The 25,000-nt window shown below is 50.7% G+C and overlaps 4 protein-coding genes across 6 annotated transcripts; 2 read left to right on the top strand and 2 right to left on the bottom strand.

Annotated features, from left to right (window-relative positions):
- Positions 1-213: 213 nt before the first annotated feature.
- LOC114483901 (leucine-rich repeat-containing protein 51-like) lies at positions 214-978 on the top strand (the record flags this gene model as incomplete). The annotated part of the gene is made up of 2 exons (XM_028486865.1): positions 214-479; positions 762-978. Coding segments are annotated over 2 exons (408 nt in total), but the record flags the coding sequence as incomplete, so codon positions are not given.
- Positions 414-13,422, top strand: TOMT (transmembrane O-methyltransferase). The gene is made up of 4 exons (XM_028486868.2): positions 414-479; positions 10,634-10,908; positions 12,009-12,205; positions 12,700-13,422. The coding sequence occupies exons 2-4, from the start codon at positions 10,650-10,652 to the stop codon at positions 13,018-13,020; spliced, it is 777 nt and encodes a 258-aa protein (XP_028342669.1). The 5' UTR covers positions 414-479; positions 10,634-10,649; the 3' UTR covers positions 13,021-13,422.
- On the bottom strand, positions 1,761-8,463 carry LAMTOR1 (late endosomal/lysosomal adaptor, MAPK and MTOR activator 1). The gene is made up of 5 exons (XM_007112871.3): positions 8,266-8,463; positions 3,437-3,582; positions 3,109-3,186; positions 2,737-2,863; positions 1,761-2,393 (listed from the first exon to the last, which is right to left on the bottom strand). Exons 1-5 carry the CDS (start codon positions 8,305-8,307, stop codon positions 2,301-2,303), a joined length of 486 nt encoding a protein of 161 aa, XP_007112933.1. The 5' UTR covers positions 8,308-8,463; the 3' UTR covers positions 1,761-2,300.
- Positions 13,423-13,691: 269 nt separating the features above from the next.
- Positions 13,692-16,918, bottom strand: ANAPC15 (anaphase promoting complex subunit 15). 3 transcript variants are annotated; one of them, XM_028486866.2, is made up of 5 exons: positions 16,780-16,918; positions 15,246-15,375; positions 14,670-14,729; positions 14,210-14,347; positions 13,692-14,054 (listed from the first exon to the last, which is right to left on the bottom strand). In XM_028486866.2, exons 2-5 carry the CDS (start codon positions 15,363-15,365, stop codon positions 13,995-13,997), a joined length of 378 nt encoding a protein of 125 aa, XP_028342667.1. In that variant the 5' UTR covers positions 15,366-15,375; positions 16,780-16,918; the 3' UTR covers positions 13,692-13,994. The 3 variants fall into 3 exon arrangements, with proteins under 3 accessions (XP_028342667.1, XP_007112911.2, XP_054939484.1); XM_007112849.3 differs by having other exon boundaries at positions 13,692-14,042; positions 16,780-16,906; XM_055083509.1 differs by lacking the exon at positions 16,780-16,918 and adding an exon at positions 15,513-15,529 and having other exon boundaries at positions 13,692-14,042.
- Positions 16,919-25,000: the final 8,082 nt, after the last annotated feature.

Below are 25,000 nucleotides of genomic sequence, written 5' to 3'. Positions count from 1 at the left end.
TGATAGAATCTTAGAACACCAAAGCTAGAATGGTCTTCAGTGAAGGGACAGCTAAGGCTCAAGGAGAAGCAGGAGAGCCCAGGCACCTGGCAAGTCAGTGGCAGTGATAGGACCTAGGCCCATACCTTCTGCCCCTCAGATCACAGTGTTCTGTCAGTGTGGTGCCCCTGTACCCCTTTCAAAGGTAAATAAAAGTGGTTGGAATCAATCTAGTATGGCTCTGGGGGTGACAAATCGTTCCCCAAATTCTTCCTTCTCTGCCCACAAGTCAGTCCTGAGCACAGATACACGGCTCTGTCTAGTCTAGCTTCCGGTTTCCTTCCCCAACAGGTCCTGACAACTTTCTTCAACTTGAGTGTGCTCTACCTCCATGGCAACAGCATCCAGCGCCTTGGAGAGGTGAACAAGCTGGCTGTCCTCCCTCGGCTCCGCAGCCTGACACTCCATGGGAACCCCATAGAGGAAGAGAAGGGGTATAGGTAAGTGCCCTACCCTGGAGGTGGGCTCCAGCTGGGCTCCCATGAGGGAAAGGAGGAGGGTTAGGGTTAGAAACCTAACACCATCCTTCTGCTATGCTTGGACCAGGGAAGGGAGTAGAGGGCTTTAGGCATTTCTTGATTTCAGTCAGGATAAATTCAGTCTCCCCCACACTCTACTCAAGTCCCTCCATTCCTTGCAGTCAGAGGAGATAGGAGCGACTGGTGGAGGGGGAAAGGGGTTCTAGAAGGGGGCCTGGCCCCCAGCCCAAGTCTTCCCCACAGGCAATATGTGCTCTGCACCCTGCCCCGTATCACCACGTTCGACTTCAGTGGGGTCACCAAGGCAGACCGCACAACAGCTGAAGTGTGGAAACGCATGAACATCAAACCCAAGAAGGTCTGGATCAAGCACAATGCACTCTGAGGTTCCTGGGACCCCAGCAGTCCTAAAGGCCCGGGGATGGTCAGTTTGGTTTGACAATAAATGATTTGAGCTGTTCAGCAGATCAGAAGTCTCTTATACCATGTAAAGATGCCCCCCAACTCAGGCAAGCGCCAGTAGCTCTGGTCTTACTTCACTGAAACAAGGAGGAAGTGGAAGGAAAGGCCTGCTGGCTTGGGATGCAGGAGACTTGGGCTGATTGCATGGCCTTGGGAAACTTATCTAACTTGTCTGGGCCCCTTTTCACTCTTTAGCTCAGATATCCTGAGGTTAGAGTTGCTTCACAGAGCACCAAGATTCTGTGGAGATACCTCAGAGGCTTCCATGACAGGAGGTCAATAAGATGGGCTGTGACCTCTGAACCCCTCACTTCAGTCAGATGAGAGTAGTTCCACTGTCATGTTTACATGTCATGATTCTACTTAAGATTTCACTTGATAAAAAGAATCTTCTGCTTGAAACTATGTGTCTGCAGACTCTGTACCAGGTGCTGTTGGTCTCCCTGCATACATCCACCCCCTCACCAGGCTTCTTGGTAATTCCACTGAGCCTGAGGCAATACCCACAACAGTGACAGCTGCCTCAGATTCAAGTTTGTTCAGCTTTGACAGTGTTCCCATCACTGGAGGAGGGACAAGCTGAGTCTTATCCAGTCTGAGGTTAGTGCAGGCCAAGTCTCAGCTAAGAGCTGGGAACCCTGAACCCTTATCTCCTTGATTCCTTTTAGTGCCCCTAGAAGATGCCCCCTCCCCCTCCTCCACCTCGCTGCTCACAGACTTGAGTAGCCAGAATTTAAGTAGTAGAGTGGTGGGCAGGACAGAGGGGCTGGAACCAGCACACAGATGGATACACTTCCTTTATCGAGGGTGACAAACCAAACCAAAACAAAAAAAACCCAAACATGTAAAAACCCAGGGTGCTAGAAATACAAACTCAATTCATTCAAATTCAAGCTCATCCAGACCCTGGTCACAAGCCCTCGTGAGGTGCATGTGAGCACCAAGTCAGGGAGAGGGGGACAGGAGTGAGGCCAAGAAAGGGTGGGCAGGGGGTCCTAAGAGGCCCCCTAGTGATCACCCTCACACCAGCACCTCCACCTTCCCAGTGACGGTGAAGACCTACCAGGCCCTGTCCCTGTGACCCCCACCCCACCCCTGGCCAGGGCTTCGAAGGCCAGTCCCAGATGGTTCTACCCTCCCTTGTTCCATCCTCACTTGCTCAGGCTTCTCGCCTCACTCTTCTCCTCCTCCTCCACTTTCTTCTGTGATTAGTAGCAGGTTAGGATACTGTATAAGCCACAGTGAGGCTGGGGGCCAGGGGAGGCAGGGTGGAGATGGAGTGAAGAGAGGAGAAGGAGAGCTGTCCAGGGACCCCACTCTTCATGGAATCCCAAACTGTACAACCAGCTCCTCTTTTGCGTCCACACGGATCTGAGAAAGTGCACTGTAGGCATAAGCAGCTATCCTGGAGACCTGGGACAGAGGGACCGGGAGAGAGGAACAGAGAGACAGGTGAGAGGGAGATCCGGAAGCAGGGGGAGGGGGTGGATGGCCAGAGAGGGAATGATGGGGGACAGGGAGCCAAAAAGAAAGGCAGGGATGGGAAAGACAGAAGGGAAGAACGAAGGGTAGCAAAAGAATGAAGGTTTAAGAGAGGGGATGGGAAGGAGAAAAAAGTAAGAGTGAGGTGGGAGCGAGCAGGGCCCACAGGCTACCAGGCTCCCTAACTCCACTTCCCTACCTCCTCTGAGGTGGAGGGGTGAACCCTGTGCCTCGCTGCCACCCAGCGGGCAGGACGGGGCGAGGGGTGGCTCACCTGCTGCAAGTCGGCGAAGGGGACAGGCTCGCTGGCCAGCACTTGGTGAGGCTGGCTGGTGAGGGACGGCAGCGGCGGCAGCTTCTTCCAGTGGGTCAGGCTGCTGCTCAGCACAGCCAGGCGGGTGCTGGCCAAGGGAGGGGGGGCGGGGGACAGGCAGTCAGGCCACAGTCGGCCCAGCCAGCCCAGGCAAGCTTCACTTCCTCAGACCAGAGAAGCAGGTGACAGGAGCCTCAGCTCACCACAAACCCACTCCAGGCCGACCTCCTTTAGTCTCCCTACCCTTGAGTGTCATGGGGCAAACTGGGTCAACAGGACCATCTACTGAGGCACCCAAGTAGCCTGAGATATCCAAGCTGGCCAGGGGCTCACCTGTACTGCCTCGCCCGGTCCATGTACTCGTGCTGCTCCATGCCCTGGGAGTCTGCAGCAGACACGTCGATGATGTTGCTTTGGGGAGAAGAGGCAGAGAGGACATAACAGGTGCTTCCGAGACGGACAAACAAGACTCAATGCCAGGTGCCAACTCCAGGGCTATCTGACACCAGTGTCCCTGCCTGCCCACAGGAGCAGGGCTGGGCCCAGAGCACCTCTTCCCACTGATCTTGTCCCATCCCCCACATCCTGGGCCTGGCTCTCCATCCCAGTCTTTAATATGGATGAAGGAGGTCTGCCCCAGGCCCAGTCCTGTGATGCCCACCTGGCTGTCTTGGCGAGGATGGAGGAGAGCAGCGCCTGCTCGTCGGTGCGAGCGGAAGGCAGGCTGTGATAGTTGGGCTCAGCTCCATTGAGGGCTTTGGTGGGTGGGCTGCTAGGGTCCAGCAGCAGCTTCCGCTCCTCTCGGTCCTAGGAGAGGCCATGGGGAGAGACATCAGCCCTGAGGCCCTTAGTCCAACCCACCTTTATTAGGCTCTCTTCTCAGCCCAGCTCTGACCTTTAAGCACCAAGAATATTTTTATCAGGAATATCCCAAGTGCCCAACTGTACGGAATGTCGGCTCTAAGACTCAGATCCCGCCTGCCCTTGGAAGCTAAGCTAAGCTGGTGGTCTAGGATGAATTGAAGTGGAACCAGTCTTAGAGGCCCTGAAAAGACGGACAGAGGCACAAAGCAGGTATTTAGTAACAGCCCTGCAGCTTCAGAAAATGGTCCAGGGCTTCCCTGGTGGCGCAGTGGTTAAGAATCCACCTGCCAATGCAGGGGACACGGGTTCGAGCCCTGGTCCGGGAAGATCCCACATGCCGCGGAGCAACTAAGCCCTTGTGCCACAACTACTGAGCCTGCGCTCTAGAGCCCGCGTGCCACAACTACTGAAGCCCGCATGCCTAGAGCCTGTGCTCTGCAACAAGAGAAGCCACCGCAATGAGAAGCCAGCGCGCAGCAACGAAGACCCAATGCAGCCAAAAATAAATATTTAAATTTAAAAAAAAAAAAAGGTCCAACCCCCAGAAGAGAAAGGATATTGGAGGCTGGAAGACAGAGGAGGTGGAAAATACCAAAACAGTGGGGTGCAGTAGAGAAACTAATACAAGTCAGGAGCCCAAGAATGGCCCTCCTAATCCCCCAGACCAGATCCTCCCCAGCAAGGCTGTCTGCTCCCAGGATGGAGAGGCCCTGTGAGGCCAGACAAGGCCCTGGGTCCCAAGGAAAAGCAAGTCCAACCTCTCAATGGCCATTCCTCATATTATCTCAGGACAGGCATCCCAGCTGCAAACTCTGGGTCCCACAGTCCAAGTGTCCCTTCTTTTTCTTTTCTCTTTTTTAAAATAAATTTATTTATTTTATCTCTGGCTGCATTGGAGCTTCATTGCTGCACACAGGCTTTCTCTAGTTGTGGCGAGTGGGGGCTACTCTTCGTTGTGGTGCATGGGCTTCTCATTACCACGGCTTCTCCTGTTACCGAGAATGGGCTCTAGGCGTGTGGGCTTCAGTAGTTGTGGCACGCAGGCTCAGTAGTTGTGGCTCACAGGCTCTAGAGTGCAGGCTCAGTAGTTGTAGCACACGGGCTTAGCTGCTCCGCGGCATGTGGGATCTTTCCGGACCAGGGCTCACGCCCGTGTCCCCTGCATTGGCAGGCGGATTCTTAACCACTGCGCCACCAGGGAAGCCCCTTTTTAAAAAAAAAAAAATTATTTATTTATTTGGCTGCACTGGGTCTTAGTTGCAGCGTGCAGGATCTTTAGCTGTGGCATGTGGGAATCTAGTTCCCTGACCAGGGATCGAACCTGGACCCCCTGCATTTGCAGCACGGAGCCTTAGCCACTGGACCACTAGGGAAATTCCCAAGTATCCCTTCTTTTTTTTTTTTTTTTTTAAAACATTTATCTATTTATTTTGGCTGTACCAAGTCTCACTTGCGGCATGCGGACTCCTTAGTTGTGGCATGCAAACTCTTAGTTGCGGCATGCATGCGGGATCTAGTTCCGACCAGGGATCGAACCCAGACCCCCTGCATTGGAAGCACAGAGTCGTACCCACTGGACCACTAGGGAAGTCCCCAAGTGCCCCTTCTTGAGGGCAGGTCCCTTCTACTCTCAGGTGATCACTCTCCTTTCCTCCGATGCTCTCTTTGTGTGGGCCTCCCAGAACCAAACTTGGTGTTCCCGGTGTATCCCTACCTGAAAAGTTGGAGTTGTTCCCTCCCTTGCCAAGACACCACACCTCTGTCAATGTGGTTTCATTAGTTTCAGCAGCCCTGTTTCTGCTAACCTATGCTAATCACCACAGCCCCCAGAACTGACCTGGGACCAAACCAAGTCTCCCTGGTTCTGTATAATTCTATGTGTTATTTCTCCTCATCTTGTTTTATTTAGCCCCTTGTTCTTATCTACTGCAATCTTTCTGAATACACCCTGCCTTGAGCCCATCAGCTGCAAATCCCTGCTGGCTTTGTGTCAGCTGCAAATTGGATAAGTGGATATGCTGGGTATCTATCCAAAGCATAAAGAACAAGGGTACCCAGGACAAAACCAGAGACAAGGGTCCATCCTGGCTAAAGCAGACTCACCAGCCCTCAGTGCCAGACCACCAGGCTCCTTAGTGTTCCGTTTCAGGCCTATCTCAGTTCCTACCAGACTCTCACACTTGCAGGCTCCCAGCTCCCCTGCCCACAACTCCACAACTCTCCTTACAGAGGACACTTCCTCCTACTCTGCTTGCCCTGCCCTAGGCAGGGCCAGCCTTTTGACATTACTCTTCTGTCTCAAGCCTAGGTTGCCCATGTCCCCAGTTCCCAACAGCATGAGACAGAGCTATGGGCTTCTGCCTCATCGGCTCCCAACTCCTAGACACTCCGACCCCCTAAAACACAAGCTAAGTACTAAAAACAAGACGTTTGCCAAAGATTAAACTATCTCTAAGGAAAGCCAGCTCCATAATGAAGCCAGAGTTTGCTTCTCCTTATATGTCCATCCTTTCCCCAGCCCCAATTCAGACAGATCCTCCTGCAGGATAAGGGGTTCTTCAAGAACAAGGTTGTTTTCCTGAGACCTAGACTCCTGGAAGAGGCCATGCTACCACAATTAGAGTGGACAAATAACATCACCCCATCCCCAGAAGGGTGACTGGAGCATGGGGGAGGTTTTTCACACCAAGGTTTGTCCTGGAGTCAACGTCAAACTGGGAGAGCTTCACTGTACTCTAGCACAGACACGTATGTGGCCTATCACTAGCCACCTGGTCTGTGGGCACAGCCAGAAGACACAGCTCGGCCCAAAGGATAAAGACATGACTTGGCGTCAAAATACCTTGCCTGTGGCACTTCTCAGCTCTGTAACCTTGGCTAAATCACTTAGCCTCTCTGAAGTTTTTCTTCACATTTAAATAGACATAACTGGTACCTATATGACAGACGTTTTGGCAAGAATCAAGTGAGATAACTGTAAAAGGTCTTTGAAAACTGTAACATGTTATACATTTCTCTTTATTATTATAACAAAGGGTCTGATGTGAGAGTGGGAGTGGGGCCTGCCCAAGACCCGAAAGAGGGGACAGTGAATGGTTTTGGCTTGTAGACCAGGTAGTAAGCGGACCTTCGCCACGTGAGGCCTCAAATCACCCAGGACTGATCAAGCACCATCTCTGGGGGTTAGAAACAGAAATGAAAGCCCATCAAGGGGAAGGTGGAGATTCAAGAAAACCGCATTTCCAGCTAGAAGCTGGTATCCTTTCTCATAAAGAGTTAACCCTTGACTCATTCCCTGCAAGAGTCCATATTATGGTTTAAGGGACAATTTCCCATTAAACCATAGCTTTCCCAGTAGGCAGGGATATTGTCTCCTATTTCTAACAGGCTGAAGTGAAGTGTGAGGTACTGGCTGTATGGCATGCCTAACATAAGGCACAGAAATATGAGTGTATGTTCACTGGGCATTTGGAGGCTTAATGAGGCCCAGGGGCCACCCATCCCTCCCACAAAAGTGACATTTTCCCCAGCTTAAGTCCTTGACCCAAAATAGATTCACATGAGTCACTGGGGAAAGACCTACTTCCCATTTACCAGTGATATAATCCGTTTCTGTGACTATCTACTCCACTGGACTGTGAGCTACTTGCTGAAACCTTTCTACAGTTTTTGTCTCTATATGTGTTGAAATGTACAATCCAGGCTTAGAGGTAACCAAAAAGGCGAGTGGCCAACAACTTGAGACTTCATCCTTGAAAAGGTCTTCCCCTCCTCAAAGGAGGTCAGGCAGGCAAGGTAGGGATTTAAGTGTGGCAGGAAGTTAGAATACACCAAGGGGAAGAGACAGAATTTAAAACTGTACAGGCCTTCCCAGCCTAATCCTTTCTGCAAAAGGATCAGATCTACAGCCAAATTCCCAGGACAAATACCCTTCTAGCTAGAGGAACCCTGAGGCCCCAGGTAGGGACTGCACTGAGGCAGGCCAAACTGAGCTCCCCAGCCCACCTCTCTTTTCCCCCCAGTCTAGCCAGAGCTAAACCCAATTTGTTGCTTTTCAACTTCCCACACGTCCTGATGTCCTCACTGTGTCTATTAAAACCTTCATTGATCAACTCAAAGGACACCAACTTCCATAGGCCTTCTCTGACCCCAGATCAGCAGTGACCTTCCTTCTTCAACCCCAGGGATTCTGAGTATACACAGATTCCTGATTCATATCGGGACACCCTAACTCTGGGCCTCAGCTTACCCACCTGTACAATGGATTCACAAAGCCCGCTAATACAAAGCACAGAGAAGGAAGCTGGGAAGAAAGTGCTTCCCCGAGACCTAAGCTGAGGATCCTTGAAGTTGTAAAGGCCTGAATGTAGGGAAAGATGGAAGGCGCGGGAGCGAGCGGGGTAGGCGGCTGCCTGCACATCCCAACACAGGGGCTGTGCAGAAAGAACTGGGGCTTTAAAAGGGGTAGCAGCCCGGCCCGGCGTCTCCTCTATAATCTGTCCTCTCCGGGCCCCCGTACTCAGTGAGCCCTGCGGCCCGGCTGACCCTCTTCTGCAGCCTTTTCTCTGGGCCCCATGCCCCAGGATCTCAGCCCTCACTCCCGAGCCCCGCCCGCGGCGGCCGCACCTGGTCCGAGTCCTCGTTCTCGCTGCTGTAGCAGCACCCCATGGCGGGGGTCGGGCCGGGCGCTCAGGCCGCGCCGAGGAGGGACGGCGTCCGTCAGGAGCCCTTCCGGTCACATGACCCGGCCTGCATCCAGCAAGTAACCACCGCCCCCGCGCCTACCCCTTCCCAGAGCAGCTTAGCCGCCGCGGCTGCCGCCGGAACCCCGGCTTCCGGCCCCGCCCCTACCGCGTGATCTTAGCCAACCAATGGGAAGGCACACGCTGCGTGACAGGCCGTGAGACACGTGATGCAAGGAAAGGGAGGGGCGGATCATATGACTTCAGCCTCTTCCGGGTCTCAGCCGGAGACCTCCAGTGATGGCTATAGAAGCCCACATGTTAAGTGTATTATGTGTTCCCGTGGCCGCCAGGCTACCTTTGTGGGCCAGTGAGCGAATTTATACCAACTGCCGTCATGAAATACTCTCCTAAATGCCTTTAGAGGGGCGAGTAGGATACAGGCTCTATGCTCCAAGAGTACACACCAGTAGGCCCAGTTGCCTGGTGCCAAGGCTGGGGACATACAGAGGGTGTGGCACCCAACCTGGACTGGGGATCTGAGACTTACTGGAAGAAAGGACCTTATACCTTCACAAACCGAAGCAGAGTGGAGCTCAATCCTGGTGGAGGAGATAGAGGCCACCTCAGTGATCTCCTTGCCCTCAGGCATTTCTCTTCAATCCTGCCTTTTTACAGCAGTCATAGTAATCTAACACACAAAGCTCACAATCAGTGCTCTTAGAACCATCCCACATCTTCCCTTGGACTCAACACAAGTCTGTCATGCAAGATCTTGCAGAGCCTGACACCCACTCCAAGCCCAGGGTAGTGGAGGAGGGGTTGGGGGAATGCCTCACCAACCACAGGGAAATACTTGGAGTTTCCTGATTGACTTCCTGGACTTTACACACATGGCCTGGCACACTGTCTTCCCACCTTGTCTGCCTGCCCAAAGTCCCTGTGTTCATGGAGCATGCCTTCTAGTGCTCACATTATATTCTCTGTTCCTGTGTCAGTCTCTTCTAACAAAGGTGGAGTTCCAGGGGGTCAGGGACAGGATCCGACTCTTCTCTGTGACTCAAGCCTTGGCACTTGCTTAGAATTTGGAATTATTGAGTAACTTACAACCTCCCCATCACCTTGGCTCAAACCATACCCTATGTCCTGAACCAAGGGATTGGAGGAGAGGTCACCAAACCCAGTAGCTTTATTACCCCTCAAATCAAGACCCCGGAGTTCTGTAAGTTCTTTGAGGGCTCCTGAAGGGTAGGAGGCAGCTCCAGCTTGTCCCTGGGGTTGGTAACTTGAACTGCAGGTCTCAGGTGACAGCAGCAGCCTCAGCATCAATAATTGACAGCAAGTCCAGCCTGCCTCAGGGTTCTTCCCCACCCCAAGGACTCCCCCTCCTGTCCTATGCTCTGATCTTCCCCAAGCAGGAGCCTCCAGCCCAGGTAAGCAGGGCCCTTGAGTGTGGGTTCCCAAGCGCATCAATTCAGATTCACCGTCACTCACCTACTATTCACCCCATTCATACACTCCTACTTTAATTTTTAGTAACCACCACCAGTGGCCTCAAAAGGGTCAGATGGTCCAGTGCATGGGAGAAGACAGGGCACTTATCCCAGACAGGGGGTGGGGGGAGTGGGGAGAAGAGGCTGAGTTGGGGGAAAGTGTGTGCTGTGTGTATATGTGAATGTAAATGTGAATGGAATGCTGAGAGAGAATAGAGGAGGGGAGTGCAGGGGAGGGGAGATAGGACTGGAGAATAAATATACAATCAAGGACTCTTCCCACCCCCAGGGAAATGCTGACAGAGGGAGAGTCCTGGAGTGGTTAAGGATATCTCATCCTAACACACCATGGAATGTTTTGATTGCCTTTTACTGAGGCAGAACAGTGACAGTGAAGGGGTTCCTGACTACAAAGTTGTGCTCTTTTGCTACACAGTAATGGGTCAGAGACCAAGCAGGCAGTGGGTAAGGTGGGAGGAGAACTCAGGAAGGAAATGGTGAAAGGGGTCCTGAAGAAGAGTGACTACAGAGATAAGGGAAAACGGGTGGAGGGAGCGAGGTGAAGATGAACCAGGAGTAGGAAGGGATAGTTTGGAGTTGGGTGCTGAACATAAGACAGTATGTTGTCCTTGAAAGTACATGGGCTTGGAATCAGACCAGCTTGGATTCAAATCCTAGTTCTTCCGTGTGACTCTGGACAAAGGACTTAACCTTTCTGAGCCACGGTGTGTAAAATATAGGGATAACTGCTACTGGTAAGGGCTGCACAAATGACAGGCAAACGACATGTGTGGGTTTCCCTCCCTTCCTCCACCCCAGGGCCCAGGTAGGGACCATGTCCCCGGCCATCGCGCTGGCCTTCCTGCCACTGGTGGTGACATTGCTGGTGAGGTACCGGCACTACTTCCGACTACTGGTACGCACGGTCTTACTCCGGAGCCTCCGAGACTGCCTGTCAGGGATGCGGATTGAGGAGCGGGCCTTCAGCTATGTGCTCACCCACGCCCTGCCTGGGGACCCTGGTCATATCCTCACCACCCTGGACCACTGGAGCAGCCACTGCGAGTACCTGAGCCACATGGGGCCTGTCAAAGGTCAGTGTTCCCAAGCCTTCTGCTCCAGGAAGCACCTCCAAGATGGTGAAGGAAGATCTGGGATCTGCCACTGCCTTACTGGGTGAATTAGGCAGGTTCTTGATCTTCTGTGGGTCTCTATTTTCTTCTCTGGAAATGAGGGGGCTGGGCAAAGTTATACATTCATCCAGTAAAATTTATCACCACCTCTTTTGTACCAGGCATGTGCTAGGTGCTGAGGGAGGAGGTAGAGGCCAGGGATGAATCAGCCACAAAGGCTGGCCTCAAAGGGGGCATGATACAGGGGAATAACCATCTCAGCACACAACCCATAACTTTGTAATTATCTGTGTCTGAGTCTTTCTCCCCCACCATGGAGGTTCCTCCAGCCCATTCAGGGTAGCTGTCTGGCTGGATTTGTCTGAGTCCCAGCTGTCAGCACATGTGTTTTTAGTCTCATTTAAGAAATTCATCCAATTCAATGGTTAGAAAGATAGTCAATGAACAAATCAAGGGAGAATGAAACAAGAAGGTCTAGCAAAGATCTCTCAGGAGCCTGGACAGTGGTCTCTCAGAAGCCTGGTGGTTGTTTCTGCCTGGGCCCTCCTGGGGGAAGCAACATTTGAACTGGGCCTAGAGGGATTGCTTTCAAGTTGGCCAGGTAGTTGAGGATAGAGGTGGGGGAGGACAAAGCCAGCCACATATCTAAATGTGGCATGAAGAAATGAGCCAGCATGGTTGACTCTGGGCACAGTTGCTTGGGATGGCTGTGGTGGGAAGAATTGAGAGCTGAAACTGGAAAGGTAGGATAGGATCAGGTCCAAGAAAGTTCTGAATGTCAGGCTGAGGATCCCATGTTCAATCCCAAAGGCCTTTAGGTTCATAGGAACCAGGGAGCAATAGGGTCAGATTTGTCAGAAAGATTCCTAGTGGTTGGTGTGAAGGAGGCAAGCTGAGAGGGGCAGGGAGACCACTGGGGCTGCTAGGACTGTAATCCAAGAAAGAAATGAGACTCATGCTGGTTGGGGGTTGCAGTGGCAAGTGGGCATTTGAGACCCCTTTCCATGAGGGCCCCTGCATCCATCTCTCATGTCTGCTGCAATAACCATCTCCCCCTACAGGTCAGATCCTGATGCGGCTGGTGGAGGAGAAGGCCCCTGCTTGTGCACTGGAGCTGGGCACCTACTGCGGGTACTCCACACTGCTTATTGCCCGTGCCCTGCCCCCTGGGGGTCGCCTTCTCACTGTGGAGCAGGATCCACGCACAGCAGCAGTGGCTGAAAAACTCATCCGCCTGGCTGGCTTCGACGAGCGCACGGTCAGCCCCCACCTCCCCAACCCTGGGCTCTTTCCTGCCACCCCCGGCCCTGCCCTAGCCAGCTTCCTCCATGGGGGAATCCCACCTAGGAGAAGGAAACAGCTCCACTTAGGGAACTGTGAACCTGGAGAGTGTATGAGCTCTTGTCCTCCTGTTTCAAGTCACTGGCACGTATTTGCTGCTGGATGACAAAGAAGCAGTTAAGAGGAAAGTCTCTGGAGCCCAGCAAATCTGGGTCCAAACCTTAGTCTGCCTCTTGTTAGCTATGTGATCTTGGGCAAAGCACCTGTCCTCTGAATCTCAGCTTCTTTACCAGCAGAATGAAAATCACAATGCTGATCCTGACTTCTTGGGTTCTGAGGCCAGAGGAAATATGAGAACACACATGGAGACCTAGGCCAGGGCCTGGCACAAAATAAGCGAGATCCCGGTAGGGTCTGGTGTGGGAGAACAATCGCTCCCACCCTCATCTCCAACTCCTCCCACCCCCACAGGTGGAGCTCATCGTGGGTAGATCAGAGGAGGTGATCCCGCGCCTAAGAACCCAGTACCAGATGAATCGGGCTGACCTGGTGCTCCTGGCACACAGGCCCCGATGTTACTTGCGGGACCTGCAACTGCTGGAGGCCCATGCCCTGCTGCCAGCTGGTGCCACAGTGTTAGCTGACCACGTGCTCTTCCCTGGTGCACCCCGCTTCCTGCAGTACGCCAAGAGCTGTGGCCGCTACCGCTGCCGCCTCCACCACACTGGCCTCCCTGACTTCCCTGCCATCAAGGACGGCATAGCCCAGCTCACCTACACAGGGCCTGGCTGAGGTCCAGGCCCAGGGGTAGTTACTGCTGCCTCCCCCCATCCCCCAACCAAGCAAGGACCTCAGAATATCCCCTCCCCTCCCTGCTTGCGGACTGACACATACTGGGCTCAGGGCTAGGGAGGCTCTCCTCCCACCTCTGTCTCACTCTGGCTCCACACTAACCTGAGGCCTCAAGTTCTGTCAGGCTATTTGATCCCACTGGTCCCCCTCCTTCCAGTCCAGAGTCATGGACTGACAGGCAAGAGACTTCAGCTCACAACACAGCCCTGTCACTGATTTGCTGGGTTACTCCATGGGAGTCCCTGCCCTGCTCTGAGATTTAATCTGTTCTAACACCAAGGAAGTTGACTAGGAGAGCTCCAGGGGCCTCCCAGTTCTGGCGCTCAGAAAGCCTGCCTCCCACCCCCCACCCCACCCCATGCCATTCCAGGTGGGATCAAAGGAAACAGTAAACACTGAGTTAGAGGCCCTGCAGGAATGGCTGGGTGCAAGCTGGGCCAGAGGAAATGGCAATGGAGCCTGGGCCCACAGCCAGGGATACCCTGGCCTTCCCTAGCCCCAGCCCGCATGGCCAGGTAGATTTGCCTGAAGTCCCTTGAGAACCCTCTCCCCAAAGCTCAAGAGAAGATGCTGGACTCCTCTAGGCCCCACCAAGAAATAGGGAATAGACGTGGGGAAAAAAATCAGTCCTGTGTCTTTATTAAAGAGAGTTAGAAAGAGACTAGATCTGGCAACCAAGGGATGAGGTGCTGGCCAGAAAGGTGGGGTGGGCTCAGGCCCTGCAGATTCAAGGGCAGACTGATGGCCTGGGAGGTGCCAAGGATACCAGGTGCTGGCAGCAGCTAAGGAGGTGCCCGAGGATGAGCTTTCAGGCACTGGGGCAGGGGGGGTTGGGTGATCAGCTGGATCCGCAGGGGGTCCAGGATAGGTTGGGTGGGCCTGGAATCTTCCTGAGACCACCCTGCCTTGTCTACCTAGATCATCCACTGGTCCTGATCCTGCTCGTTGCCTTCCATGTCCACCTGGAGAGGAGGCTGGGTGTGGGTGGGGAGGGGCCTCAGCCACCCAGCCAGCCCCAGTCCCAGATCCTGCCCCTGGCTGGATCCAGGGTTTCTGTACCCACTGGCTGCCAGTGAGGTCAGGGGTAGGGGCCCAGGAGCAGAGGCCCTCCCCCCACACCCCTGCCTACCTCATTGACCTCTCCATCATCAGGTGACTCATTGTAGTCATTCATCTCATCCATGTCCTGCATGTCCTCATCATCCTCCGAGTCCTCTTCACTATCCTCGTCGTCATCTTCATCTTCCTCTTCCTCGTCATCATAGTGCTGGTGAGGCAGGGAAGAGCCTGTAGCCTCTACAGGTCTTTCTGGGCCAGTTCAAGAACTGGCCCACTTGGAGCCTCTCTCTGGGGACAACGAATGAGCTCCATTCCCCAGTCCTGTCCCACTTTAGTCTAGCAGGCTGGTGCACGTTCTGCAGGACCTTAGTGTGAGCCCAGTGCCCACCCCCTCTACCTCCTCTTTTCTGTCCTCCACCCAGAGCTGAGGACCACGACTGCTCTGGAGTCAGAGGCCAGACCTTCAGAATTAGAGCAGAGCCTTGGTCCACCTGGGCCCCACAGAGGCCCCATCTGCTGGAGCCACTCACCTCTGAGGCCGGCTTGCCAATAGGTACCAGGTTGTTGTCTTTCTCTGCAATGCTCTGGAGCTGTGGCCACAGGGGGAGAAGAGCAAGGCCAGGACCCAAGCAGGGCAGTCAGGGGCATGGCACTCACCTGCCCTGTCCCCAGGAAGACCCCCAAGTGTGAAGGAAAAGCTTCCTTCCAGCTCTCAGGAAGATTCAATCCCTTTCTCTCCTGTCATCTGCCACTTACTTATGAACTTGATCCAACTACGTAAACTCTCTGGTCCTTGGTTTCCTCATAAGATTATGGTGAGGATGAAGTGAGACTATTAGCCTAGAACATGACATCTGCTAGGTCCTCAATAAACAGTCAAAATTATTATTTTCTATGCTTTAGGGAAAAGAGCCTGGGCTCCAATCTGGCCTAGAGCTCCCACGGTCCCCTGGCAAATTAGGGTAACACAAAGGTGAGAATCTAGGCCCCCAGCTCAGGACAAAAAGCTCCCCCAGGGCAGGTCTCCAGTAGGTCTGGGTCAACGCCAGAGAAGGGGGGCAGGGCACCTGACTGAAGCTCCACCACTGTGCTACATCCTCACTCACCCAGGCCTGATGCTGCTGTTCTTGCTGCTGCAGCTCTGTCTCCTCCACACAGGGTCGATCCAGATTAAACCACAGTGTCTCAGTCACACGGGGGAAGAGTGAGGGAAACAAGGTGGACATGGCTCCTAGACTGAGGAAAAGCGTCAGGTGAATCCAGCTCTCAGATGTGTTTGGTTTTAGTTTTTATTTGGTTACATTTTGATTTGGGGATCGGGTAGTGTGGAAGGTAGCAGGAAAGTACCCCTTCCCTATGGGAATCAGACAGACCTGGGTTTGAGTCCTGGCTCCACCGCTTACTAGCTGTTTGACCTTGGCCAAGTCACTTAACCTCTCTGCGCCTCAGTTTCCTCATCTGTAAAATGGGGACAATAACAATTATGCCACCCTCATAGTTATTCTGATAAATTAAGTAATTTATTTTATGGCTAAGTAGAGCTGTTTGTAAGCTGTTCAAGGAGGGAAGAGAATGGAAGCCAAATATAGAGAGAGGAAACCAGAATGCAGACTGGCCTTACAAAATTAAAGACAGCAGAACTCTACTGAAACTCTCTCTACCTCCTCCAAACACTGAGACCTACTTTCTGCTCCTCCATGCCGCCCACACCATACCCACCCAGTGTCAGAAATTTTGGACGCTGACCACCTCTATAATGAACCACAGCCAAACTGGGGGGCAGGGAGAGGAGGTGTTATCACGTGCAAGTATGGCTCAGTAAGACATTCTAAAGGTATGAGTGAATACATGAGCAGATGAAAGACTGGATGAACTAACATGTGAGTAAGAGAACAAGTATATTCAGCTCAGATTCAGCAGCTGAGGGAGCTGAACAGGAAGGTCCCAGAGAATCTGAATTAAAACCTTTCAGCTCACAGGAAAACTGAGGCCCAGCGACAGGCAACGACTGGCTCTAGGTGCCACGGTGAGTTGGGCATAGAACTCTCGCGGGGAAGAGATCCAGGCCGGGCACTAGAGGTGAGCAGGAGAAAAGGATCTACGTCTAATTCTGCTCTTGCCCTAACGCACTTGACCAATCCGGGGCCAGCCGCTGCCCTTCCGTGGAGCTCAGCTGCCCGGCGCGTTTAAGAGGCACAACACAACCCTCTCTCAAATCCCATAAGTAACTGAAAGGCCAGAGACCGCGGCTCCGAAAGCCCAACCCCTCACCGCAAAGCCACCGCCCATTCTCGGCTTATTATGATAATGACGGTGGAGTTGACCAACAGGAAGGAGGCATGGGCGGGATTCGGGCAGGTATTTGGGGTTGCTAACGGAGAAAGGAGCGGGGCCTGGATAAGGCCAATTAACTGGAAGAACTGCTGGGTGACAGGAAGTGACACCAATGAGTGACGGATCTTGTGCGACGGGGTGGGGCTTAGCTTCGAGGAAGCGGCCAATGAGCTGGAACTTTTAATGTTAAAGGGAGTGTGAACAGGCAGCTCCTAAGGAGGCGGATCAAGGGAATGAGGTTTCTCTGGGGAAGGGAGGAAAGAAGGGGCAAAGAGACAGCAACAGCAGCCTGTCTTATGTACTTACCGAGCCGGGAGTCGGCAGGCGGCGGCGACCCGGAAGCACTTTACTCTGACTGAGCGGAAGAACCCATCGGAACCTGGGACACACCAAACGCATGCGTCCTTAGCCTTCTTTTGTTTCCCGCTCCCGCCCACCGGACTGGAAGTGACGTTACACACGTTAGTCACGTGTTGGGTGGAAATTTGGCGCGCCTGCTCTATTGGCCCCGCCTTGAGTCTCAGCCAATCGGCCTCTCCAGCCTGGACCCGCCCCAACGGCCCCATTTAGCTCCGCCTTTCTGTCCCCAGGCGGTATTTGCTTGCCAATCCCTGTTGAAAAATACCTGGCGACAACCAGCGTTAGTACTAGGACTGTTTGTCCTGCTTCGGTCCCATGAAAATTAGTTTGCTTCTACCCCAGAATCGCTGGGTGATTTTACGCCTCGCCCCTCATGTTTGTCTTGTCTCCCCCTGTTTCCCGTTTGGGAAACAACGTACATTCATTTATGTATTCCTTCGACAGAAATATTTGAGTCCCTATTATATTCCATATTCCAGGCGCTGCTAGAAGCTGGGGCTAAATCTAGGAACACGGTCCCTGCCCTCAAAGACCTCACAGTCCAGTGGGGAAGCCAGACTCTGTAGACCTGCAGTGGACTCACTGGTCTCTTAAGACTGCCTTTCCAGTTCTGCATTCCAGATTTTGTAAGGGCTTGAGTGATTACTCAACCTCAGGCGCAGCATTCTGCTGCTGGGAAATTCAGCTGCCCTCTCCAGGACTGGGCTAAATCCGCTTAGCTGTCAGCCTTGTCACATCTCTCTGCCACTCCTTTGCTGATGCCTCCGTTTTACTAACCTCTGACTCAGCTTCCCTTTCAGAGATCCTGGTGCCTTCTGGTAACGGAAGTCCTTCAAACCCAACCCCCATTAAGCTCCATCACTCACCAGCCCCTTTCAAGGCCAGCAGTCATCCATAGTTCCACTCCTGCCCTGACCAAATGTGTGACCTTTAACAAATCCCTTTTCCATGTCTGGGCTCAGTTTCCTTTTCAACCAGCTTCATAATCTCTGCCCAGCCTTCTTCGCATCTTGGACTGATGGGAGGATTTGATGAGATAACATACTTAAGAGGGAGTATACTGTGCATATCGACTGTCGTTGTTGCCAAGCAGCTCTGGTTGTTATAAAGTTTTTCATTAAAGAGTAAAATTTGACCCTTGGAAATGTCCACCTTTTTCTTTCATTCATTCAAGCAATAATCTACTGAGTACCTTACATATGCCTGCCACTATTCTAAGTAATGGATACACAATAGTGAACAAAACAGACCTCAAAAAAATCATGAGGAGACTCATGGTGCTTCCATTTTAATAAGAGAGATAAATAAAGAAGATAGGTAAATAAAATATATAGTTTTAAGACTGCAGTAAATTTTTTTTTTAATTTATTTATTTATTTTATTTATTTTATGGCTGTGTTGGGTCTTTGTTGCTGTGCGCGGGCTTCTCATTGTCGCGGCTTCTCTTGTTGTGGAGCACGGGCTTTAGGCACACAGGCTTCAGTAGTTGTGGCACATGGACTCAGTAGTTATGGCTTGTGGGCTCTAGAGCGCAGGCTCAGTAGTTGTGGTGCATGGGCTTAGTTGCTCCGCGACATGTGGGATCTTCCCGGACCAGGGCTTGAACCCCTGTGCCCTGCATTGGCAGGCAGATTCTTAACCACTGCGCCACCAGGGAAGCCCAAGACTGCAGTAAATATTAAGGAGAAAAAATAAGTCAGAGAAGTGGGAATAAAACGTTGGTAGGGGAGATGTTTCCTTTCAGTTAGGGGGCCAAGGAAGACCTTATTGGGAAGGTGACCTTTGAGTAAAAGATCTGAAGAAAAAAGGGGGCACTATTCTGATATTTAGGGAAGAACATCAGGAAAGAACAAGTGCAAAGGGCCTGGAATGGCTGGAGCATAGTGTTCTATGGGGAGAATGGGAGATGAGCACAGAGATAGGAGCCAGAGAGTACAGCTTCGCAGATCACAATAAGGACTTAGGTTTTACCCCATGTTGAGGATCCCATGAAGGGTTATGAGCAGAGGATCCACACAATCTGATTTAGATTTTAACAGAGTTACTCTGGCTGTTTTATGAAGAAAAATTCAGTGGGGACAGTGGCAGAAGCAGGGAGACCAGTTGGAAAGACAAAGGGAGGTGCTGGTTTTGGGGGGAAATATCTGGAGCTCATTTTTGAGTGTGTTGACTTTGAGATGTCCATTAGAGTAGGGTTGTTGAGGGAGCAGGAGGACATATAGGTCTGAAGGTCAAGGGAGAGATCAAGACTGGAAATATCAGTTTGAGAGTCATCAGTACATGGATGGTGTTTAAAGCCATGAGAGTGAATGAGCCCACCGAAGGAGTGAGTGTAGATGGAAAATCGTTTCCTTCAAAATTCAGAATTTGAGGAAACTAGGAGAAGCAGCAAACTAAACTGAGAAGGAGGGCCAAAAATATAAGCAGAAAGCCAGGTAAGTTGGGTGGTATCCTGAAAGCCAAGTAAAGAAGGGGTATCAGGAAGGAGGTAGTGCTGCACTACAGTGGAGTTCTGTATAAAACTGTTTCTATTTGTTTCCTCAGCAGACCATGAGCTCCTTGAGGGCAGAGACTGAGTGGTTGCTAAGTTCACAGAACCCACCCTTGACCTCTCCCTTCTATATCCCTTATCTGCTCCTTCAGTGTCCCCATCAGTAACTCCCTCTGGTTCTTTTAGTTACAGGATCCCTACGTCCGGTATCCTTTGCCTCCATCCTTCCTGACAGCTCTGGCCTGATGGAAATCCCCCAGTAACCTAGAGTTTCTTACCTAGATCCTCAGCCAGGTTCAACAAGCCATGGTGAGCTTCCTTGGTGGTGCAGTGGTTAAGAATCTGCCTGCCGATGCAGCGGACACGGGTTCAAGCCCTGGTCCGGGAAGATCCCACATGCTGCAGAGCAACTAAGTCCGTGTGCCACAACTACTGAGCCTCCGCTCTAGACCCTGCAAGCCACAACTACTGAGCCCTCATGCCACAACTACTGAAGCCCGCGCACCTAGAGCCCGTGCTCCGCAACAAGAGAAGCCACTGCAATGAGAAGCCCACGCACCGCAACGAAGTGTAGCCCCCACTCACCGCAACTAGAGAAAAGCCTGAGCACAGCAATGAAGACCCAACGCAGCCAAAAATAAAATAAATAAATTAAAAAAAAAAACAAGCCATGGTGACGGGGGAAGGGGAAAAGGAAGAGGGAGAAGTGGAAATTTGGGGTGATACCCTATTTTTGCCTCAGGAAACTGAGTCAATGATGGTGCCACATTCATTATCCACCATTTATCCTTGCCAAGTGCTTGACTTTTTTTCCCTTTCATTTCAAGGATAAAAAACTAAGACTCTGAGGGAATTTCCTGGCGGTCCAGTGGTAGGACTCCATGCTTTCACTGCCGAGGGCACGGGTTCAATCCCTGCTTGGGGAACTAAGATCCTGCAAGCTGCATGGAATGGCCAAATAAATAAATAAATAAAGACTCATATTCCTTAAAAATATAAGAATTAAAAAGGTTAAAAATTTGCCTCATATTCCTTCATCTGTTCCACTGTTTGGTCGACATTTATTGAGTGCCTACTGAGTGCCAGACACCTTGATAGGCCCTGGGGACAGAGAGATGAAGCAGAAATAATCCCTATCCTAGAGGAAAATACAGTCTAATGAGGACTAAGACAGTTATAGACAATTATAGAGGAGGGTAGTAAATATTAAAATCAGTTTATACAGAGAGTGTTATAAGAACACAGAGGAAAGAGAGATGAATGGATTCTGGATAAACTGAGTTTAGACTTTGTTTGAAGGAAGGAAACATTTATTTGAACGGGCCTTGAGGGATGAGTAGGGGTTTACCTAGTAGACAAGTGGGAGAAGGGGATGCACAAAAAGGCGTATTGCATGCAAAGGCACGGAGTTAAAAGCAGATGATGTATTTGGAGTACACTGAGAATCTTTTTGGGCAGAACTAAGTGTCTCGTGGTAGAGAGAGAGATGAGAAGGAACATTAGGGGGACTCTGATGGGTTAGGGCTTTGGTGGCCCTGAGATAGAGTGGATGCGATGAGAGCCAGGCATCCTGGGACTTACCTTGGCTCTGTTACTGACTTTCTGGAGACCCGAGGCAGGTCCCTCCTGCTCCCCCAGCTTTCGTTTTCTCTAACATAATATCCCAACCATGTCTCCAGCTCTGGTGTGAATCCCTGGAAGGCACTTCCCTGACCTGGCTCTTTCTGTCCTGAGATGTCACCTGCTCCTTCATTGTGTTTTACCCAAGCCAGGGCCTGGGCTGAAAGCAGAAGGCAGGATGGGGATGGCAATTTCCCAACAGTCAGAAATAAATCCAAAGCCCGTAGGCTGGAAAGAGAGGTCCATGGCTCTGTGCAGAGAATTCTCCAGGATCCAGGAAGGTTTAGACCTGAGTGATGTGAAATCAATGCCAGTGAGGGCTGCTTCCATGGTCCTTGAGGAGTGTGGCTGGCCCTGGTAGGGGACAGAGAGAAATGTCAGTCACCATCTCTTATGTATATCGAAGGATATTTGGTCTCCAAAGAGCTTTCACACTTGTCATTTCCTCTTATCCTCACCCCAGTCCTGGAAATCCTGCTCCCAGTTAGCCTATGAGGAATGTGAGGCTCTGGAAAGTGAAGTGGCTTGTCCGAGCTGAAGCTACAACTCAAGAAGGTCAATCTTGCATTCGCTCCACAAAGCCTTCTTATGAGCCAGTCTGTGCTTGGTGATGGGGGACCCACAGAGGAGTCAGATCTGAGTCCTCATCCCCTGGAAGCCCCCCGTCTAGTTTGGAAGGCATCGAGCAAATCATTAGGCCCTTGAGGGCAGGTCTCTGATTCATCTCTATTTCCTTAGCACACAGCACAGTGCCTGACAGAGTAGCCACTCAAGAAATGTTTGTAAAAGATGGGCTTTTCTTCCCTTCAATCTAGTGGAACTGAATTCATTAGACGTGTGTTCGTGTGACAACTGCTACACTAGAGACAGATTCTGAGAAGAGTGGGGGCAGTGAGCAGAGAAGGGTAACATGTGGGTGTGGAGGTGGGGAGGGATCCTCAGGGAGACGAGACTTTGAAGGAGGAGAAGTCAGGAAAGGACAGTCTAGACAAGAGGGGGCTGCATGTGCAAAAGCACTGAGGCCTGAAAGAGTGTGGTGCGCCTGGGGTGTGGCCATGCTTGCGGGCCTCCTGTGGCCATCCTGGTGATGGGCACAATGAGAGGAGACAGGATGAAAAAATGGTGCCCTTGTTACCAAGTCTAAGCTTGTGCCGCTCACTGCATGACAGGCCAATAAATCAAGAAATGAGTTGTTGGGATAAGGAATAGTGACTTTATTTGGAAAGCCAGCAGACCGAGAAGATGGTGGACTAGTGTCCCAAAGAACCATCTTACCTGAGTTAGAATTCAGGATTCTTTTATACTAAAAGGGGAGGGGGTGTGGCTTGGTGTAGGAATCCTTTGTTCTTGCAGCTGTCCGTGTAGGTGTGGCCACAGTATTCCCATAAAACTTCAACAAGACAAATGTTATCCTCCGTTCTGCACCTTTTAGTCTCTACATGAATGGAATGACACCTTTAAAGGGTCGGAGCCTTGAGAATGAGCTATCCTGTATATTTCAGGTTACAGGCAACATTCTTTTACAAAAGGGGCAAAGCTAGCATAACTCAGCACAGGCAACAGCACAAAGGTCAGCGCTAAAGGAATAGATTCAATATGGAGTCAGGTTTGTTATTCTCTGTTATACCCGGTCCTCAAAGGATGACACATACCCTTGGAGGACGAGGAGACATTGAGAAGGGCTTCCTTGAGCAGGAGAGACTTCAGCTGTACCTTGAACCATGCTTCAGAGTTAGAGAGTGAGAAAGGAGGAAAGAAGAAACCTTCCTGGTGGGAAGGCACTCCCTGAGCAGACACTGGGGTGTGTGGTGAATGAGGAGACTGCTTGGCAGGAGAGCATGGCAGATGTGTGGAGGAGATGCTGTGGGGAGCTGGAGAGCCCCACTGGGTGGGCTGGCTGAGGGAGTACACTTTTGCTTGGGGCACAAGATTCCTCTACCTCAGGGTCACTGTAACGGAGCAAATGGGCTCATTGCCTGCTGCACAACGGAAAGACCAAATAGCAAGCAACGGTTGTGTGCAGAGAGAAACGACTTTACCGCACCCAAACTAGGAGACAGGAGGCAGTGTTCAGATGTGTCTGCTCATGGGTTTTTGAGTGGGATATTTATCTTGGAAGCGGGGGGGGGGGGGGGGGGGGGGGGGCTTGGAAATGATTGGTGGAAAGTGCGTGTAAGTTTCTATGTAAGTTTCAGGAGTTTTCTGCTCAGGCAGTCCTGACTGCTTTTCCTGTCTCTTCCTGCGTGGCATGTGCAAATTGTGTGTATTTGGGGGGGTGTCCATATGTAACATGTCGTGTTTTTTTTTTTTGGTCCTGCCACTGCACTGCTTGTGGCATTCTAGTTCCCCAGTCAGGGATAGAACCTGGGGCCCCCTGCAGTGGACGCATGGAATCCTAACCACTGACCACCAGGGAATTCCCCATGCAGTGGGTTTAAAGTTCACTATCAGTCATCATTGTAGTCCTTCAATGCACCTCCCATCCTGATGCTCAGTTGGAGACACTTCAGCAAGTTGTATCCATATCTGCAGTTTCCCTGATACTCCGAAAAAAAAACCAAAAGGAAAAACAAAAAAAACAGAAAAACCCTTCTGTTCTTGCCGTATTACTTTGTTTCTACTTTATGGGCCTTGTAAATTACATGGCAAATTTCAACTCAACACCTCATTTATTTTCTGGTTAGCAAACAGTCATTGAGGTCTCTCCTGGGCCTGTCTCTGAGTTTAGGATGGATGCATGAGTTATAATGATTCCTGTGGATTCTCTTCCAAGTCCTTAGAAAGCGGGCCGCAGGAGGGGTGCTGTAACAGGGAAGAATAAACATGACTCCATATTAGATCTGTTTCTTTTACTTTAACCTTTTATTCTATTGCTTTTGCTTTGTGTTAAGAATGTGGCCTTAAATATACAATGGAGAAAAGACAGTCTTTTCAACGAGTGGTGCTGGGAAAACTGGACAGCTACATGTAAAAGAATGAACTTAGAACATTCTCTAACACCATACACAAAAATAAACTCAAAATGGATCAAAGACCTAAATGTAAGGCTGTACACTATAAAACTCTTAGAGGAAAACAGAGAACACTCTTTGACATAAATAGCAGCAATATCTTTTTTGATCCACCTCCTAGAGTAATGAAAATAAAAACAAACAAATGGATCTAATTAAACTTAAAAGCTTCTGCACAGCAACCGAAACCATAAAGGAAACAAAAGACAACCCACAGAATGGGAGAAAATATTTGCAAATGAAGCCAGGGACAAGGGCTTAATCTCTAAAATATACAAACAGCTCACGCAGCTCTATGTCAAAAAGACAAACACACTCAAAAAATGGGCAGAAGACTACAAAGACTACAGATGGCCAAAAATCACATGAAAAGATGCTCAACATCACTAATTATCAGAGAAATGCAAATCAAAACTATGAGGTATCACTGCCTACCAGTCAGAATGGCCATTATCAAAAAGTCTACAAACAATAAATACTGGAGAGGGTGTGCAGAAAAGAGAACCCTCCTACACTGTTGGTGGGAATGTAAATTGGTAAACCACTATGGAGAACAGTATGGAGGTTCCTTAAAAAACTAAAGATAGAACTAACATATGATCCAGCAATCCCACTCCTGGGCATATATCTGGAGAAAACCATAATCTGAAAAGATACATGCACCCCAATGTTCACAGCAGCACTATTTACAATAGCCAAGACATGGAAGCAACCTAAATGTCCATCAACAGAGGAATGGATAAAGAAGATGCGGTACATATATACAATGGAATATTACTCAGCCATCAAAAAGAATGAACTAATGCCATTTACAGCAACATGGATGGACCTAACGATGACCATACTAAGTGAAGTAAGTCAGGCAGAGAAAGACAAATATCATATGATATTACTCATATGTGGAATCTAATTTTTAAAATGATACAAATGAACTTATTTACAAAACAGAAACAGACTTACAGATATTGAAAACAAATTTATGGTTATCAAAGGAGAAATGCGGCGTGGAGGACCCTGGGATGAACATACACACACTACTATGTAT

The sequence above is a fragment of the Physeter macrocephalus genome, unplaced genomic scaffold (genome assembly GCF_002837175.3).
Source record: "Physeter macrocephalus isolate SW-GA unplaced genomic scaffold, ASM283717v5 random_923, whole genome shotgun sequence".
Classification (NCBI taxonomy): Eukaryota; Metazoa; Chordata; class Mammalia; order Artiodactyla; family Physeteridae; genus Physeter; species Physeter macrocephalus.
This window is presented reverse-complemented; position numbering and strand designations above follow the sequence as displayed.

Coding starts and splice junctions, on each gene's coding strand:
- LAMTOR1 (XM_007112871.3), bottom strand. CDS start 8,307: ATGGGGTGCTGCTACAGCAGCGAGAACGAGGACTCGGACCAG. Junction 3,583..8,265: donor AGAACGAGGACTCGGACCAG/GTGCGGCCGCCG, acceptor GGCCTCTCCTAG/GACCGAGAGGAGCGGAAGCT. Junction 3,187..3,436: donor ATCCTCGCCAAGACAGCCAG/GTGGGCATCACA, acceptor TTCTCCCCAAAG/CAACATCATCGACGTGTCTG.
- TOMT (XM_028486868.2), top strand. CDS start 10,650: ATGTCCCCGGCCATCGCGCTGGCCTTCCTGCCACTGGTGGTGACATTG. Junction 10,909..12,008: donor CCACATGGGGCCTGTCAAAG/GTCAGTGTTCCC, acceptor CTCCCCCTACAG/GTCAGATCCTGATGCGGCTG. Junction 12,206..12,699: donor CTGGCTTCGACGAGCGCACG/GTCAGCCCCCAC, acceptor CCACCCCCACAG/GTGGAGCTCATCGTGGGTAG.
- ANAPC15 (XM_028486866.2), bottom strand. CDS start 15,365: ATGTCCACCTTGTTTCCCTCACTCTTCCCCCGTGTGACTGAGACACTG. Junction 14,348..14,669: donor TTGGCAAGCCGGCCTCAGAG/GTGAGTGGCTCC, acceptor CTGCCTCACCAG/CACTATGATGACGAGGAAGA. Junction 14,055..14,209: donor ATGATGGAGAGGTCAATGAG/GTAGGCAGGGGT, acceptor ACCCACACCCAG/CCTCCTCTCCAGGTGGACAT.